The following is a 15,800-nucleotide window of genomic DNA, read 5'->3' as shown; positions in this document are numbered from 1 at the left end:
TATTGGGACAGGTGTGGGGATAGGTTTTTTGGTGGGACTGGGTAGGGGCTGCAATAACGGGTGAAGGGGGGAGTATACAGGTGGAACTGGTCAAGCAAAAAAGGGGGAAGGTAAAAAAAAAAAAAGTGCTATGATGCAACCAGTGCTTGCTGCATCAGTGCTTTTTTAGGTCTCGCTGAACCAATGCGTAAGCATTGTTCGGCGAGATTATAGTAAGGCTTCCGAAAAGTCTCCCCAAACTGCGGATTCGATACAGTTCATGTGAGCCAGGCGCTTGCACATCACACATTCCTGTCTGTCGTTTGGGAGCCTCGGCATCAGACTTCAAAGGCATCCCTCCCCCCGCATCAGACTTCAAAGGAATGCGCGCCCCCGCCACAGCAATGCCGAGAGCTTGTTTAACTAATTTCCACACGCCCCCCAGCCTCTTGTCTTACACTAACGCTCATACCTCTCGGCATAGATCACTACCAGTTCACTGTTCGACTTGCCCCGTTTGATCAAAAACGAATAGTTTATTACCGGTCGGTGTAGTTTTGCAGCTTGAAAGATCTTTCTGGACCCAACCTTGGACGCAATCTTCGGATTCTTTTTTCTCTCGTGTTTGTTCTGTTACCAAAGTTATGGTAATGTTCAACTAAGTCATTCACCGCTTTATAACCATCTAAGGTTTGTTTTCCAAGTATTGTCCTTGTTTTCACCCCCTTTCCTCTCCAGCCTCATCTTTCTGGCGGAGGTGGGTGGGTTCACTAGTGAATCCAGAAAGATCTTTCAAGCTGCAAACTACACCGACAGGTAAGAAACTATTAGTTTTGCAGTGTGAATCTTTCTGGATTCACTATGCTGTGCATAGCTTTTGTAGCAGTTTTGTTACGTCTGTGGCGGCTGGGTGGAAGATGAGGGTTGGTTGTTGAATATGTTGAAACACTCTTTGTCCTACTTGTGCTTCCTTGTTCATTTGTACATCCACACAGTAGTGCTTAGTGAACGTATGCACTGAAGCCCATGTTGCCGCCAGGCATATGTCCTGAATTGGTGTGTTGGCCAGAAAGGCAATTGTTGCCCCTTTCTTTCTGGTCGAGTGGGCCTGTGCCCCTCCAGTTAGTTCCTGCCCTGCTTGCTTGTGGCAGAATTGTATCGTTTGTGCGATCCATCGAGCAATGGTGTTTTTTGTCACTTGTCTACCCAGGAAGCTGTTTGCGAAAGACACGCTTTTATTAGGTGCGTGAGGTATCTTAGCACCGTAGATTCCCTGGTCAGCTTTCTATGGAGTTTTTTCTTGCAGCACCATTCCATTGAGTGAATCTTTTCCATTTTTCCCCATAGCACTTGCGTGTGCTGGGCCTTCTTGCCTCTTGCAGCACCCGCAGGGTGCTCTCTGGTAGTTTTAGATGTGCGAACTAAGTCCTCAGGAGCCAAGCTGAGAGGCTGGGGCTCTCCGGCTCTGGATGTAAAACTTCTCAGTTTTCCATGGAGAGTAGGTCTCTTCTTTTTGAGAACTTGTGGGGTGGACCCTGCGCCATCTCCATTATCTGCGAGTACCAGGTCTGCCTGGCCCATTGTGGTGCCACCAGGATGAGAGTCATGTTGCTCGTCATGCATTTGTTGAGAACCCTGGGATCAGTGGTATCGGGGGAAAAGCGTAGCAAATGTTTTTGACCAGCTTATCCATAGAGCATTCCCCTGGGACAGTGCCTCTTGTTGTCTGGATGCAAAGTACTGGCATTTTGCATTCTGGCGTGTTGCAAACAGGTCTATTGTCTGAGTGCCCCACCTCCTGAATAGTCTGTCTGTTTCCTGTATGTTGAGTTCCCACTCGTGGGATGCTGAAGTCTGCCTGCTGAACCAATCCGCTTCTACATTGTCCTTCCCTGGCAGGTGTATGGCTAGCAGGTCTATTTTGAGTGGTATTGCCCATCTCCAGATTTCCTGTGCCAGGCTTGACAGGGGGAATGATTTAGTTCCCCCTTGTTTGTTTATGTAAAACATTGTTGTGGTGTTGTCTGTTTGTATCAGCACCTTCTGGCTTTACAGGTGTTTCTGGAAGGCTTTGAGTGCTAGCAACACTGTTTTCAGCTCCAGGTAATTGATGTGTCTGACCGCATCTGTAGGGCTCCACAGGCCCCTCACTCTGAGCTTGTTCATGTGTGCGCCCCACCCCTTCTGGGATGCGTCTGTGGTAATTGTCACTGTTGAGTCCGGTGGTGTTAGAGGTTTCCCTACTGTTATCCTTTCCTTGGTCCACCACCTTATTTATTCCTGCACCCTGTGCGTTACAACCACTAGATCCTCCCAACTTCCTGTAGCTTGTGACCATTGCTGTTGTAGCCACTCTTGGAACGGTCTCATCTGTAGGCGTACATTGGGGACCAGGTGTATGCACGACGCCATCATCCCCAAGATCTTGCTCACTGCCCTCACTGTCAGAGCTTGCCCCTTCTGGTAGTGACGTTTCTCCCTCAGTAGGCTGTGTTCTCTTTCCGCTGGGTGACACCCTGCATTGGACGGTGTCGATTTGAGCCCCCAAGAAGATCTTCACCTGCTCTGGTTCCATTGAGCATTTTCCCCAGTGTATGGAGAAACCCAGGCCTGTTAGCGTTCTGGTGACTTGCTGTGCGTGATCTTTGCAGGTCATGTAAGAGCTTGCCTTTACGAGCCAGTCGTCGAGGTAGGGGTACACGTGTATCCCCTCCCTTCGCAGATGCGCGGCCACTGCCGCGAGACATTTGGTGAACACCCTTGGTGCGGATTTTAGACCGAAGGCCAGGGTTGTGAATTGGTAGTGATCGTTGGTCACTGTGAACCTTAGCACGTGCTTGTGCTGCCTGTTCATGGGGATGTGCAGGTACGCATCCTTGAGGTCTATGGTGGACAAGAAGTCCCCGGCCTTTATCTGTGGGATGACTTCTTGCAGGGAGGTCATCTTGAATTTTTGGGCCTTCACACATTTGTTTAGGAACCGTAAGTCCAGGATGGGTCTTAGGCTTTCGTCCACTTTCGGTACCAGGAAGTAGTTGGAGTACACTCCTCTGTTCCGTTCTTTGAATGGGACTGTTTCGATGGCCTCTTTGAGGAGTAGTTCTTGGGGTTCCTTTTGGAGCAGTCGCAGCTCTGTTCCCGAGTGCTCTTTTCTTTGGCTTTCTGTTTGGTGGATTCTTTAGCAGCTCTATGCAGTATCCGAACTGCATGATGTTCAGTATCCACTTGTCTGTGGTGTTTTTTCTCCACTCCTGGAGAAAAAATGTTAGCCTGCCTCCTACTGGAGTTATATGATCTTTTGTGTCTTGTCCGTGTATCCCTCTCCTCTTTGTTTTTCCGTGCTCTTCCCCCGGAGGGTTCGGGTGGGTGAGCACCTTTTCTCGTGTGCAGTCACTTAGAGGGGGGTTGTTCACCGCCTCTTCTTCTTTGTCCTCGTCCGTTTCCTCTTGATCAAAAGGACTGGCCCCTGTTCTGGTAGTTCCCGTGCTCTTCCCCCGGAGGGTTCGGGTGGGTGAGCACCTTTTCTCGTGTGCAGTCACTTAGAGGGGGGTTGTTCACCGCCTCTTCTTCTTTGTCCTCGTCCGTTTCCTCTTGATCAAAAGGACTGGCCCCTGTTCTGGTAGTTCCAATTTTGCCTCTGCTGGCCCTGGTGACCTTGGTTGTCACTCTGTTGTCCCTGGTGAAACGCCTGGTGTGATTCTCCTCGCTGGATTCCACCTCTGCCGTTTGGCCTCCGCGTAGGAGTGCCCCTTCTCATCCCCCTGAATTGCAGGGCCCCCATGGACCTTGCCGTCTCGTTCTTCAGTTGTGTGAGCTTCTCATCAACTGGGGCTCCGAACAGTGTTTCACCATTGAAGGGTGTGTTCAGGGTGTTGTTCTGCACCTCAGCTTTGAAACCCGAGATCCTGAGCCAGGCTTGCCTTCTCTCTGTGATGCCTATATCCATCAATCTGCTGGATGTTTCAGCCCCATCTAAGGCTGTTTTCAGGCACAAGTTTGCAATGCTTTCCCCTTCTTCCACAAGGTGTGATGCCCTCTCACGGTATTGTTCCAGGAGGTGCTTGAGCAATTGCCCCATCTCATCCCAATGTTGGTATTGATGTCTGTTTAGGAGGGCATTTGAGTTTGACATCCGCCAGTGCGTTGTGGCGTTTCTCTCTATTTTCCTCCCAGTTAGGTCCATCCTCCTGCTTTCCTTGTCAGGTGGAGGCCCAGATGTGGGGACGTTGGCCCTTCTTCTGGCTGTCGCAGCGATTATTGAATCTGCTATGACAGACCCCTTGATTATAAGCCGGGTCCTGTGAGGAGAATTTGTATTTCTTTTCCATCCTCGGCGTTACTGATCTGCATGTAGCCGGGTCCTTGAAGGCTTCCTTCCCCTGGTCTGTGATACTTTTCAGCATGGGAAGGAATTGGCTTCTTGTCTGTGTGGGGAGCAATGTTTCCAGCAGGAAATCTGCTTTTGGCTTTTCCTCCTCTAGCTTAACCCCATAAGCTGCTGCTGCCTTCCTGACCTCGTTGTATGCCCCGATGTCATCCGGTGGCGAAGGCCTCAAAGGATATGTCACCACCTCCTCCTCCGGGTTTTCGGCTTCGATGTCCTGCCAATCCAGGTCTTGGGCCGTCGAGGAACCCGAGCTGTAGCTTGACTACTGGTCCCCGTAATCACCTTCTGTATAATAGAGGTCCTCTTCCTCTTCGTGCTCCGGAGTTTTCGGCGGCTCTTCGACGTGGAACTCCTCCTGCTCTGTCACCTCAGCGACGGACGTTGCCGGCCTCGAGGGAATCTTGTAACTTCTCATTTTTTCGTCGAAGTCTTTCTTTCTCTGGAGGATGTTCTCCATTTCGGCCTCAAGCCTTCTTTTCTTTCTCAGCATCTCCGTGGCCTGGTCGTCGTCGAGCGTTTTGGCCGCTCTTCGGCGGCGTCGTCGAAGCTTTCTTCAGCTCCTTTTCCTTATAAGTCGAAGACCCTTTTTCGGGGCTTACTTCGACGACCTTTGCTTTTCGCCGGTCTTCGGCCTCCGGGAGTCCTTGTCGAAGGATCCGCTGGGCTCTTTTTCAGAGGATGCAGCTTCGGCCGTCGAACTTTTCGGCGCCGGTGCTCCTTTCTAGGCTTTGGACTCTGCCTTTCGAGTGTCCGCCTCTGGCTTTCGAGGACCTGTGGGAGTTTTCGGGGTCGTAGACTCTCCTACCTTGTCAGGCGTTTTCTTATCAGTCTCTGCGACCATGAAGTCATCTGGATCTTCGGCGATGTTGTCCTTGTCGTCGGTGGAGAGGCCCAGTTCGTAAAGCGTCGGGGCCTGGCCCTTGCCCTGCATCGTGTGATGAGCTATCCTCTGCTTCTCTCGAACTCGGAGTGTCTTCGGCTTGAAGACTGAGCAGGCCTTGCAGTCTCTGCTCTCGTGGTCGATAGGCAGGCAGAGGTTGCAGACCGGGTGTTGGTCCTTCTGCGCGAACTTGTGGTGGCAGTTTTTGCATAATTTAAATTGAGTCTTGTACATCCCTGCGCTCAGGGGGCCCCCTGTATGCGCATTCCTCCAAGGACGTCGAAGATCTCGATGTTCTTCTCTTTCTTTGTCGTCTCCTCTCCGATGGTCTTCTCCCAATCTTTTCTGGTCTTTACCGTCGAATAGTAGTTGTATTTTCTCCTTTTTCCCTCCAAAACTTCTGGAGCTTCACGCGACGATCCAGATCCAACGGCGGAAAAAAGAATCTGAAGATGGCGCCCAAGGGTGGTAGCTTTCGCCGGAAGCATGCCGACGTCACCGAAGGTACACCAGAAGGTGAGACTTCGACGCCCATCTGGGCTACGAAAAAAAAGCAAAAAAAAGACTACGATTCCGGACCCAACCACCAGATTGCGGAATATGCACAGCATAGTGAATCCAGAAAGATTCACGCTGCAAAACTGCCTACACCCTTCTCCTGGCGAGTCTGTGTCCAAGTCTGCCATTGCATTTCAGTATATTTAGAAAACTCTAAAACCTTGATATAGTCCTATCAATAGTTCTTTCTCCTCTTCATAGAGGTCTTCTTACTCCAGTTCTTCACGAGGCTCAGGAGTACGGCGTGGTTCAATTTCTTTGAAGCTTTTCTCCCACTGGATCCTTTGATGTTGCAGATTTTTTGGGGAAAACTAATGCCGTCAGACTTTGATGTTTCTAGAGCAGGACCGCCATTTCGGCTTTGAGACACCTTTTCTTTCGATTTTGGTGGTCTGGGCAAATTTGTGGTGGCAGTTTCTGCAGAACTGGGAAGTTTTTTTCTCCATTACTCCATACAGGGAGCCCCCTGCCCATGGATTCCCTGTAAGCGGCAGGGAAATTGTTAGCCACCTCCTGAAATCTCACCCGGGACCTTCTTTAGGTTACCAAATGGAGGTGCGTCAAACAACAAAAGATTTTATGGTGAACTTCAGACCCAACCACTAGATGGCGGCATGTGAATCCAGAAAAGATTCACGATGCAAATACCTGGAGACTGTTCTGCCAGAGAACAATGTGCTTGCTCTGGTGCATGAGGAGGTTAAAGTGAGCAGCGGTAAACACATCGCTTTGCTGAAACATTTCTCTCCTTATGCAACCTTCCTTGATACCACCTCTCATATCGGAGTTCTGGTGGGCTTTCATTGCTGTCCGTTTCTGCTGCTGTGTTTTCTCAGACGTCTTCAATGCACCTCCAATCTCCTTGGCGGAAAAAATAATCTGAGAACTTGCACACACAAAGGGGCCCGTAGCCTCACCAGGGGGTTCAGGTTTCGCAACATTTTACGAGTGGAATGAGCTCTAGGAGGGATAGGCAGAGTTCTTTTTGCTTTAGTATAGCAGGTTTGTATACATTTAACAAATCAACATGCAATACCTGCTTTAAATCGAACCCGGACTGTGTGGTTTTGACACGGCAACAAAAAGTTGTTGTGTCTTTCTACATGTTTTGGTTCTTTTGATTTAATACAGAAGGGCGTGTTTAACATCCAAAGTATCCTTTCCGCAACTGAATCAGGTTGGGGGGAGGGGGGAAGAAATGGTAACTCAAAAGATTGATTATTTGGAATTGAGAAATCTCCATTGTTAGAAATTTATCTCTATGTAGTTGGAAGAAAGGTTTTCTAAAGTTAATATCTGAAACTTACGGACATGTCTGAGTGAAGTGATTGCAATTTCTAATGAGGCTTTCCAAGATAGAAACTGGAGGGAGCAGGAGTCGGGGGATCGGACGCAAAGCATATTAGTCTGGTTAATAGAGTATTAAGATTCCAAGCAGGAACTGGTGGTACCCTAGGAGGAATGACTTAAGACATGCTTGGTTCAATTACTATAAATATATCCAAAGTGAAGAGTGTATTCAAGACAAAAATGCGTGTATTTTCAGAACTTCTGAGCTGATGTTTTGTAAAAAAAAAAATTCAGTGTTCTCATGGATATTTGGTATGGACAGCATCAGATTTGAAGCAGAAGATCAGCTCTGTCCTCTGACAGTATTTCAGTAACCACTGGTTGCACTTTAGTTATTTCATAGAGTGTGGTAGGCCTTATACAGGCAGTCATCGGCTTGGGAAAGTAAATAAACATTGCATTTCGATCCATCAACTTGGAACCTTGTCCCCTGAGTGGAACTTCAGACAGACTTCAGTTACTGGCCCAAGACCAAGTAAGTCCAGAAGCGATAGTTCGTGCCCAGGATGGGTCCACTTGTGGATGTCCAACCAAGGTCACCTGTGGCTCACTTGAGCGTGAAAGCGCACCAGAGGGAGCCAGTAGAATCTGGAAAACTTGTAGTATTGCCTTACTGAAGGTCACTATCTGCTGTAGGGTCAGTGTCGACCCAGGAATTTACGATCAAGGCGGGACGAAATGCTGAACCGGTTTGTGGTTCAAAAATTGCAGACCTTTTGAGTGATGCCCTTGTTACTTTCCCATTCTGAGTGGTGATACAGAGCAGTGTGCTACTTGATTTTATGATATATTTGACTCACCAGAATACCTAAAGCGAAAACAAGATTTCATGTGTGATTGATCTTATGATCTCGATTAAGAACGGCCCTGAAACTTGGAGCAGGACCTCCATTTCAAATGCAACTTTGTGTTTGGCAAGACAAAACTGCACCTCAAGCTCCCAGATTTCCTATATGGGGGTACTTGAACGACATCAGTTTCCTGCAGTGATGCCACTGCTTGAATCCGGTTGCATTTAGCAGAGGCCTCTTCTCTGCCACACTGTCTGAGGCTAAATCTGAACTGTATTATTTATAGTATTTCTCATTTGGCACATCAAGTAGCCCAGAAGGCATTTTAATGGTCAACCTTTCGAAAGCAAGATCCTACTCTGGATCTTATGTTTGAGGAACACTTTAGTAGAAAATTTAGTGACAAAAGCTCTCACAAAAACAGCCAGACCGCTATAGATAAGAAATCATGCATGAAATGTTGGGAAACGTGCCATAATGAGTCATCTCGGTATATTTCTGTACCAAATGAATAGTAAAAATTGTCTACATTAGGGTTATTTTTGCCGACAGTATGGAGTCACTATTTTTAACGTATTCACAGTAAATGGAATATCACACAAATTTCACTAACACAAGAATAATAATTCTAGACTGCACAAACACTACGTTGTTTTTTACATGAAGAAATAAAGAAAAACTTTACTTACCATGGGAAGCTGCAATATTAAATCTCTGAAGGAGAACCTACTGAAGCATCAGCAGGATAAATGCCTGTATCTGCTTTTTTGATACAGTAAAGCTTAATGAACTGAAGGCATTATTGCCACAGTAAAAAACGTATACACTGAAGTGTAATACTTTTAGAGTTACCACAGTCTACTGAATAGAGGTGAAGGATACCCTGACATACTCCTTCAAAGATTAAATGATAACCGTTCTGAACTGCAAGTACAATCAGTCAGTACAAAGCTATAGCGATGGGGCAACAGTAGAATGGTAGCATATTCAACAAAGAAATCCTAAAGTGCTTAGCCAAATCTGGCATTTGCTTTGGTATCCGGCCCATACTAAAGTCTTTTGTAAATTTAGATAGAAGTACAATAGAGTGTCAAGTAATTACTTTTAATATGGAATCTGTTCACCTTGTAAAAAGGAAATGCCTAATTAACTACTCAAATAAGAAAATTACTTTAAGAAAACTGTACAGCTTTCGGTAAAACATGTCCTGCAAGCGTAGGTTAATTGGTGGATTATTAGCAAGATCTGACACTTTGTACAGTCATCACGAGAAGGTAATTCACCGATTTTCTCTTGAACTTCCTCTTCCGGAAACACAAAGCTTACCCAGTTGTACCCTGTAATATTAAAATAGTGTTATACATCCAAGACCATAATGCAAGATTCGGCAGAGATCCAGATGATAAAGCTTTCTGCATTAAATATTTTCTTAAGAATTAAAGGATTTGAAGAGGATTTTTTCCTCCACTTTTTACCCCTTAGTTCAATGCAGCTCTCACCAATATAAATTTGCCTGTACCCAAGCAAACGCATAGCAGATATAAAAAAAAAAGAATTAAAAGTTCCTTATGTTAAAGTAATAGTGTTGCCTAGACATGAATCCATATAAATGGAGTCTGCTACGGAGCCTTTTACTGGGGTTCTTATGTATACATTTTTCCAAAGGTATTGTTTCCTTCAGTATTTAGATTGCCATCTTCCAAGATGACCACTAATAATAGTTAAACTGTGACAAACTCCATGGCAAACATTTTGGTATGGAACAGTTAAACGCCATTTTGCAAGAAAAATGGCAGAGATTACAGCACAGCTAGTGAGATAACCAGCAGGCAACTGAAGGAATTCAAGCCCATTTATCGTGCGAGCAATATTGCAATGATGCAGGTAACCGAACCTATGCTCAATTCTGGTGAGATCTGTAAACTGGTCACCATGTTCAGATTCTGCTCACAGGATATTGAGCATATGAATGATAATAGGACATGAGCAATATATTAATTTCATCTCTATAAAAAGTAAAAACCATGTCGAAACTTTGATCACAGGTTAATATTGCATCTTAAAAAAAAAAAAGGTTTAACACTTTCAATCCAAAGACTCCAGTTTCAGGGGCCAACAGGAATGGTGTGTCTTTTACAGGAAATAAAACCATTCTTCTATGTCAATATGCGTTTAAAAGCTGTTGGTTTTGTCAACTTTGTTGATCACATCCAACTTCTCAGCCACTTTAACTTCCAGTGTAATAAGGGAGTTCATATTCTGCACTTCCGCGATCGAGGATTCGCACCCGGTTCATAGTGCTGGAAGAGAAATTATGCAAACTCACTTAAAAATCCATTCCTCGTGAGTATCTTAATCCCAAAAAGACTTCACTGCCAGAAGATAAGACTCGCCATTTGTGCTCCAACATACTCGGATGTGAAACAGTCCAACAGAGGTAAGAGCCTACAGAATACAGTTGGCACCATAAGCATGCCCTGCACTCAATTCCCGAAACATTCAGAGTTCAGGGACAAGAAAAAGGGAAGGGTGAAAAGTGTGAAAGAACAATTATGTAAAATAAGCAGAGAAAACTAATTTAATACACATTTGTATATTATTTGCATTTAAAACCCTTTCCAAATCCATATCTGAATAACACCAACTGATGAACTGCACAAGTCCGAACCACCACCTGGGATTCACCACAATCGTTAGAAATTTGAGCAAAGTAAAAGCAGAAGAAACTTGAACTGACTTTTTAACACCAGGAAACAAGATTGTTGGTGGTGTGACAAAGGATAAGAATGAATGTCTTCTTTGGGAGTAAAGCAAAGATAGCCTTCATCCTGTCCAATTTGCATTCTCTTCAGGAAGATCTGCTGAACAGAAATTTGAAAATAGTTTGGCCAGGAGAAGGCCACAACATCAAGGAAGTGAAAGCCTTCTTATCCTGAATCTGTTTGGAGAAACAGATTAATCTCAGAAGGGAGGCCTGTCACTGGTTAGCAAGATACCAGTCTGGTAATAATAGCGGCAAACATTTGAGGTGGTGAAGATCACAGACCAAGGAAAAACCTTTACCCAACCGGTTTTTCCATTGCCATTTGATGTCAAGCAGCAGGGAATGAGACAGAGCCAAGTTAAAATCACACTGGCTTGCCAAAATCAAAAGTGTTTGATGGAGGTTTCACAGCCAAAGCTGGGGGCAAGTGAGCTTTTCCATAAACATGGAGAGCAAGAGGAAGAACCAACCCAGGCAAACCTTATTTGGTTTGAAATGTCATTCTAGTGGCAACATGCTTCAAGAGCTGTAGAAGGTAAAACAACCAGGGTCCAAGCAGCCATCTGACAATGACTAGATAGGGTGACAGCACTCTAGAAGACGTAGAGTGGGGGGGGGGAGAAGCAAGGGGAGCCTCCGAGGAGGTCTCCAGATCACTGGCATATTGCAGATTCGGCATCAACACCAAATCCTCAAAAGATTAATTACTTGCAACATAATGTCTTCTCAACATAGTACGTGCCAGCAATGCAAAGGTAGCTGTCAGAATCTGGGTGTACTGGATCTCCTCGTGACTCTGGTTTCCCCTGCTAGAAGGGTTTCCAGAGTCGCTCAATCTTGTGAGGTGAAGAGGGTTCTTCGAATTTTTTCACCATCTTACCATTCCCCTTGATGCTCCACATACCTTAACCACAGTCGAATCCTTTCCTCCAGTACCCTGGATCTGTTGATTCTGCGCAGTATGGGATTTCTGACCTGTAAAATAAATAAGCAATGTTAGTGACAAGCAATGCAAGCTCTCCTAGTGATTAGTCCATACGAAACGAATGTGCAGGTGATAAGTTCCCCTACCAGCGAAGGCACCATTTTAAAACGCATATCAAAGTTTGCAGAATTCGTGGTGCTGCTCCAAAAGGGACTAAGCATTGGAGAACATTACCTGCTGACTGAAAAAAAGACGGAGGAAAAAAATATATAATGGGAGGAGAGAGGAGGGGGTCAAATCTCAGGACAACGGAAAGTCCATCCTGGGCATGTGCATAGAATCCCTGGTTTAATCAAGGAGAGGGATGTGAAACCACTTTGAAAAGATTTAAAATTTAATAGTCAGCAATCTTAAATGAGAGGGGCTTGAGAAGTGGAATGCACAAAGGAGACCTCTTACCGGCTGCCAGTGTATTCTTAGGACTGCTACCTGGACCATCTTTTGTCACTGGACATGTACAGAGTGACATTTTTAATTAAAGCAGAGCAACTGTACCTCCGACTTCCTTTCGAGACAGGTCCAGGCATGGAATGGAGTCATTTTCCCAAAAATTGGGAAATGCAGGTTGAATACAAAGAGGCAGACTTGCAGGCTCCAGAGGTGAACTCAAAATACAGTCTCAAAGCAGAGGGCTGTAGAATTGCAAGGGTACCTTACTTCTGTACCTTAGAGTAAGCTTCATGTCGCAGCTCACGGTATCAGTTGCACTGGGCCATTGAGGTTAAACAAACGACCTCACTTAACTGGTCTGCAATAGAAATTACAGGTTTCATTGGCCCTTAGGGTTAGCATTGCCAAGTAAAATTTTACACAAAGAAAATTATGGTCAAGGGCCCAAGTCACCAGGAAAAGCACTGGGTTGATGTCTAAATACCCAAAAGAGGATAGAGTATCTGAAGTCCCTGGAACAAGAGACTTATACTAGATGAGTCTCTAGTCTATATGAAGCAGCAGTGCTTGAAGAAGTTCTGTATAGAAATAGTACAGACAAATTCTCCTGTTCAAGTAAAGTGTCAGATTGAACATTGCACACTTACTCAATGGGAGCCCTAAGCCACTGACAACAGAAAAACAATTCGGGTGGGAGAAAGTTGTACAAATAAATAACCTTTGTACACTTGTAGGGTTTCTGCCAATGGGCAATAAAAGAAAACCCATTGTATCCACACACCGTAATGCTCTAAACAAAGCATAGGATATGCAATTGCTAGAGGTGAAGTCGCTTGTTAGTTCACCAAGGCAACATTTTAAAATTGATACCCTACTTTGTAGGGGAGGCCTCTTAGTATTCTTGTTTCATATTAAGTAGGCCCTGGATAGAGATTGTAATCAGTGCCTTAGTAAAGAAGTTTGCAAACTCAAGAGCCACAAATTTGGAAACTTTGGATTTAAATATCTAGTTGCAAGATTATCTAAAGGCCATTTGCGCATACAGGTTGACTGCAAACATCACTTGAGCACTTTAAATGATTGTGGCGAGATGTCTATATGGGGAAGGAGTATCTCACTTGTGTTACTTTTGAAAGAACACTTTCTAGTGAAGGTTAAGAAGCAGATAAATGCTTTATACTTATATAAAGGTGATGTTTGAAGAGGGGTGAATCTTTATTACATCGCTAAGATATCATCTCCAGAACCTGCTAAAAATAAACCAAGGGTTCTAGGCCTATCGAAGGCAGTTGCTATATCTTCTACAGCTTACCCTTGCATATTTAGTACTATTGTTTCAAGTGACTGTCCAAGGGCTTTTTTGAATTTATGATTGGGCATCTGCTAGATACAGAATATTCTACATTTCATAAAAACACGTATTACTCCAGATTCCGCATTCTTACGTATCATGACTTTGTCTTCCATAAACCGGTTTAGTGCCATAGAGCTTGTCGATTAAGGCAGGAGTCTATGTGAAAAAAGAATCCGGCAAGGAGTTGACGAAAAAACGGGCAAGGATTATCCATGCCTTCTCCAAAGGTTGAAGGAAAAAGTCCTATCTGGTAATACAGCTGAGAATCAAATTGGCCAAGGATCCCTGAAGTTTGCTACACTTATGGATACAAAAAATGCAAACTGTAATCATCGAAAGTTTGTTATAGTTGTTTAACAGAAGGAGGGATTCTTTACCTATGCCTTGCTATTAACAATTCCTGAATCAGACAGTGGCTGTAACAAAGGAAGAACAAGGAGAAAGACTTTCTCCGGATGCAAGCAGACAAGCAAAGGTGGTAGCAGAGGGTACAAGGTCTGACAACTTAATCTGAGCACTTCAGTATTAAGGAGTGACTAACCCCTCCAAGCTCGATAATTTGCTTTGCGAATATTCACCACTGGTGTCTAAGTTGCAGAGCTTATTTTCACCCTCTTAATTTACTGCACCATAGCAGTTTAATAAGGAGATCGCTTCAAGTAACTGCAAGTTTCATTTTGCAATGAACATTCACTGAAATGGGCATCTTTTTACACACTTGTGCACTCTTCTGATGTACAATGTAGACAAACAGTCATGCCCAGAAAGAGACCACACATGGAAGTGCAGAAGAAGGATATTTTCTGTAACAAGTACAATAGATCCAGGTGCTATGATTGATGGATGGCTGAACGAACAACCAGAAGATTTGTTTCCTTGGAGAAAAGGCCTCATGAATTCTACAATGTTCTCAAGTACACAGCTAAATGGCTGGTCGGATTGGAGAATTTACTAATCTGGATCATTTCCAGTACCTTCATTGAAGTGCTAAAACGGTTAAGTATATAAATAAACAGTACATCTCAGGATAGGGGGAGCATAAGAAATAGTGTCACAAGCAGCCTGGAATTCATTTTAGCACCACTGGTCGAGTTATCTGGCAGAAGATGCGTACTCAAAACAAATGATGCCACAGCGGCACAAAATGTACATCTATTTCATGCTATAAGAATACCGTTTGGAAAAGATGCTTGCAAGAGCTGACTGAAATGTACAAGAAATACATGTTCACCAGAAATCCTGTAAAGGCGGGTGAACCATGCAATGGATCCAACCATACGGTCTCTACCACACGGAAGTACTTTTTAGGATCCTCATTCAGGAAGGAGCTCTTGGTGCCAAGTAGTGAACTCCGCTTACAGATTGTCTGCCTTTCAGCAACATCTCCTGCAACTTGAAAATTTATCAGGAAGCACCCAAGAAAAGGTATTTTTTTTTAATCATTAGGTGTTTTAAAATACTACTAAAGAAAAACATTTTAAAAAATCTACAAATATAACGAAAACGAATTAGACAATAAAATATACATGAAGGAAAATAATTTATCTTAAATTGCTACAAGCTGCCCAGAGAGCCCGTGACCCCTTGTTAAACAAATGCACTCCATACTTCTAATAAAGATCATAAAACAACATCTGTTTAAAACCAGAAGGACGAGTTGGGTTTAAAATCATTGAAGCCTTAATCCATGTGATACAGATCATAACAGTTTTCGCTAATCTGCAAAGTATGAAAAAGTTACATTTGTAAGAACCTCCAGACCATTATTAAGCTTCAGCAGGAACGTTGTCAGTAGTGTGTAAGCAATGTCTCTAAAGCATAGAGCAATGTTTTAAGGTATGACTAAGCTGCATGCTAGAAAGCCCCCCATACCATGTGTACTGTGAAAAATCAATATACTCAATAGAGTTTCAGACATCCCTACAAAGACTGCAGCAAATTCGGCAACCCTAGCCCTCATCTCTTAACCTCATTACACTTCAAAGCATTCCTAACCATTACCCAAAGAATTCTACTCCATTTGACCTCCAATACAATTAAAACAGAAAAACCTCTTAGGTTGGCTCAATACCATCCCAACATTCAGGGTTGCAGCATTCCAATTCAACTATTGAAGCTTTCTTTCCTTGCAGGTGGTTAATCTTCACAGAAGAGGAAAGCAGGGTGTAATCTGCAGACATCAGAAAGACATCAGTAACTTCTTTCCTCACCTATAGATGCACTCCATGGACTGGTGATGCTCCAACTCTCATACCACGTGAACCTAAAGTACAACTAGGTTACATTTGGAGAGGCTGAGACCAAGACAGCTCTCGGTTCACACAAGAAATCCTTCTTCAATATCACAAAAAAGTAAGAGTGA

General features: G+C 44.3%; 1 protein-coding gene across 2 annotated transcripts in view; it reads right to left on the bottom strand.

The window, feature by feature from the left end:
* LOC147722731 (uncharacterized) overlaps positions 1-15,800 on the bottom strand; it is a 488,139-nt gene that overhangs the window by 189,165 nt on the left and 283,174 nt on the right. For both annotated transcript variants that reach the window (XM_086965201.1, XM_086965202.1), the window contains exon 16: positions 11,614-11,684. In XM_086965201.1, the coding sequence (XP_086821327.1) occupies positions 11,614-11,684 (71 nt within the window). The remainder of the gene's footprint in view (positions 1-11,613; positions 11,685-15,800) is intronic.

The sequence above is a fragment of the Lissotriton vulgaris genome, chromosome 4_1, assembly GCF_964263255.1.
Source record: "Lissotriton vulgaris chromosome 4_1, aLisVul1.2, whole genome shotgun sequence".
Lineage (NCBI taxonomy): Eukaryota > Metazoa > Chordata > Amphibia > Caudata > Salamandridae > Lissotriton > Lissotriton vulgaris.
Note: the sequence above shows the minus strand (reverse complement) of the source record. Positions and strands in the feature narration are given on the sequence as shown.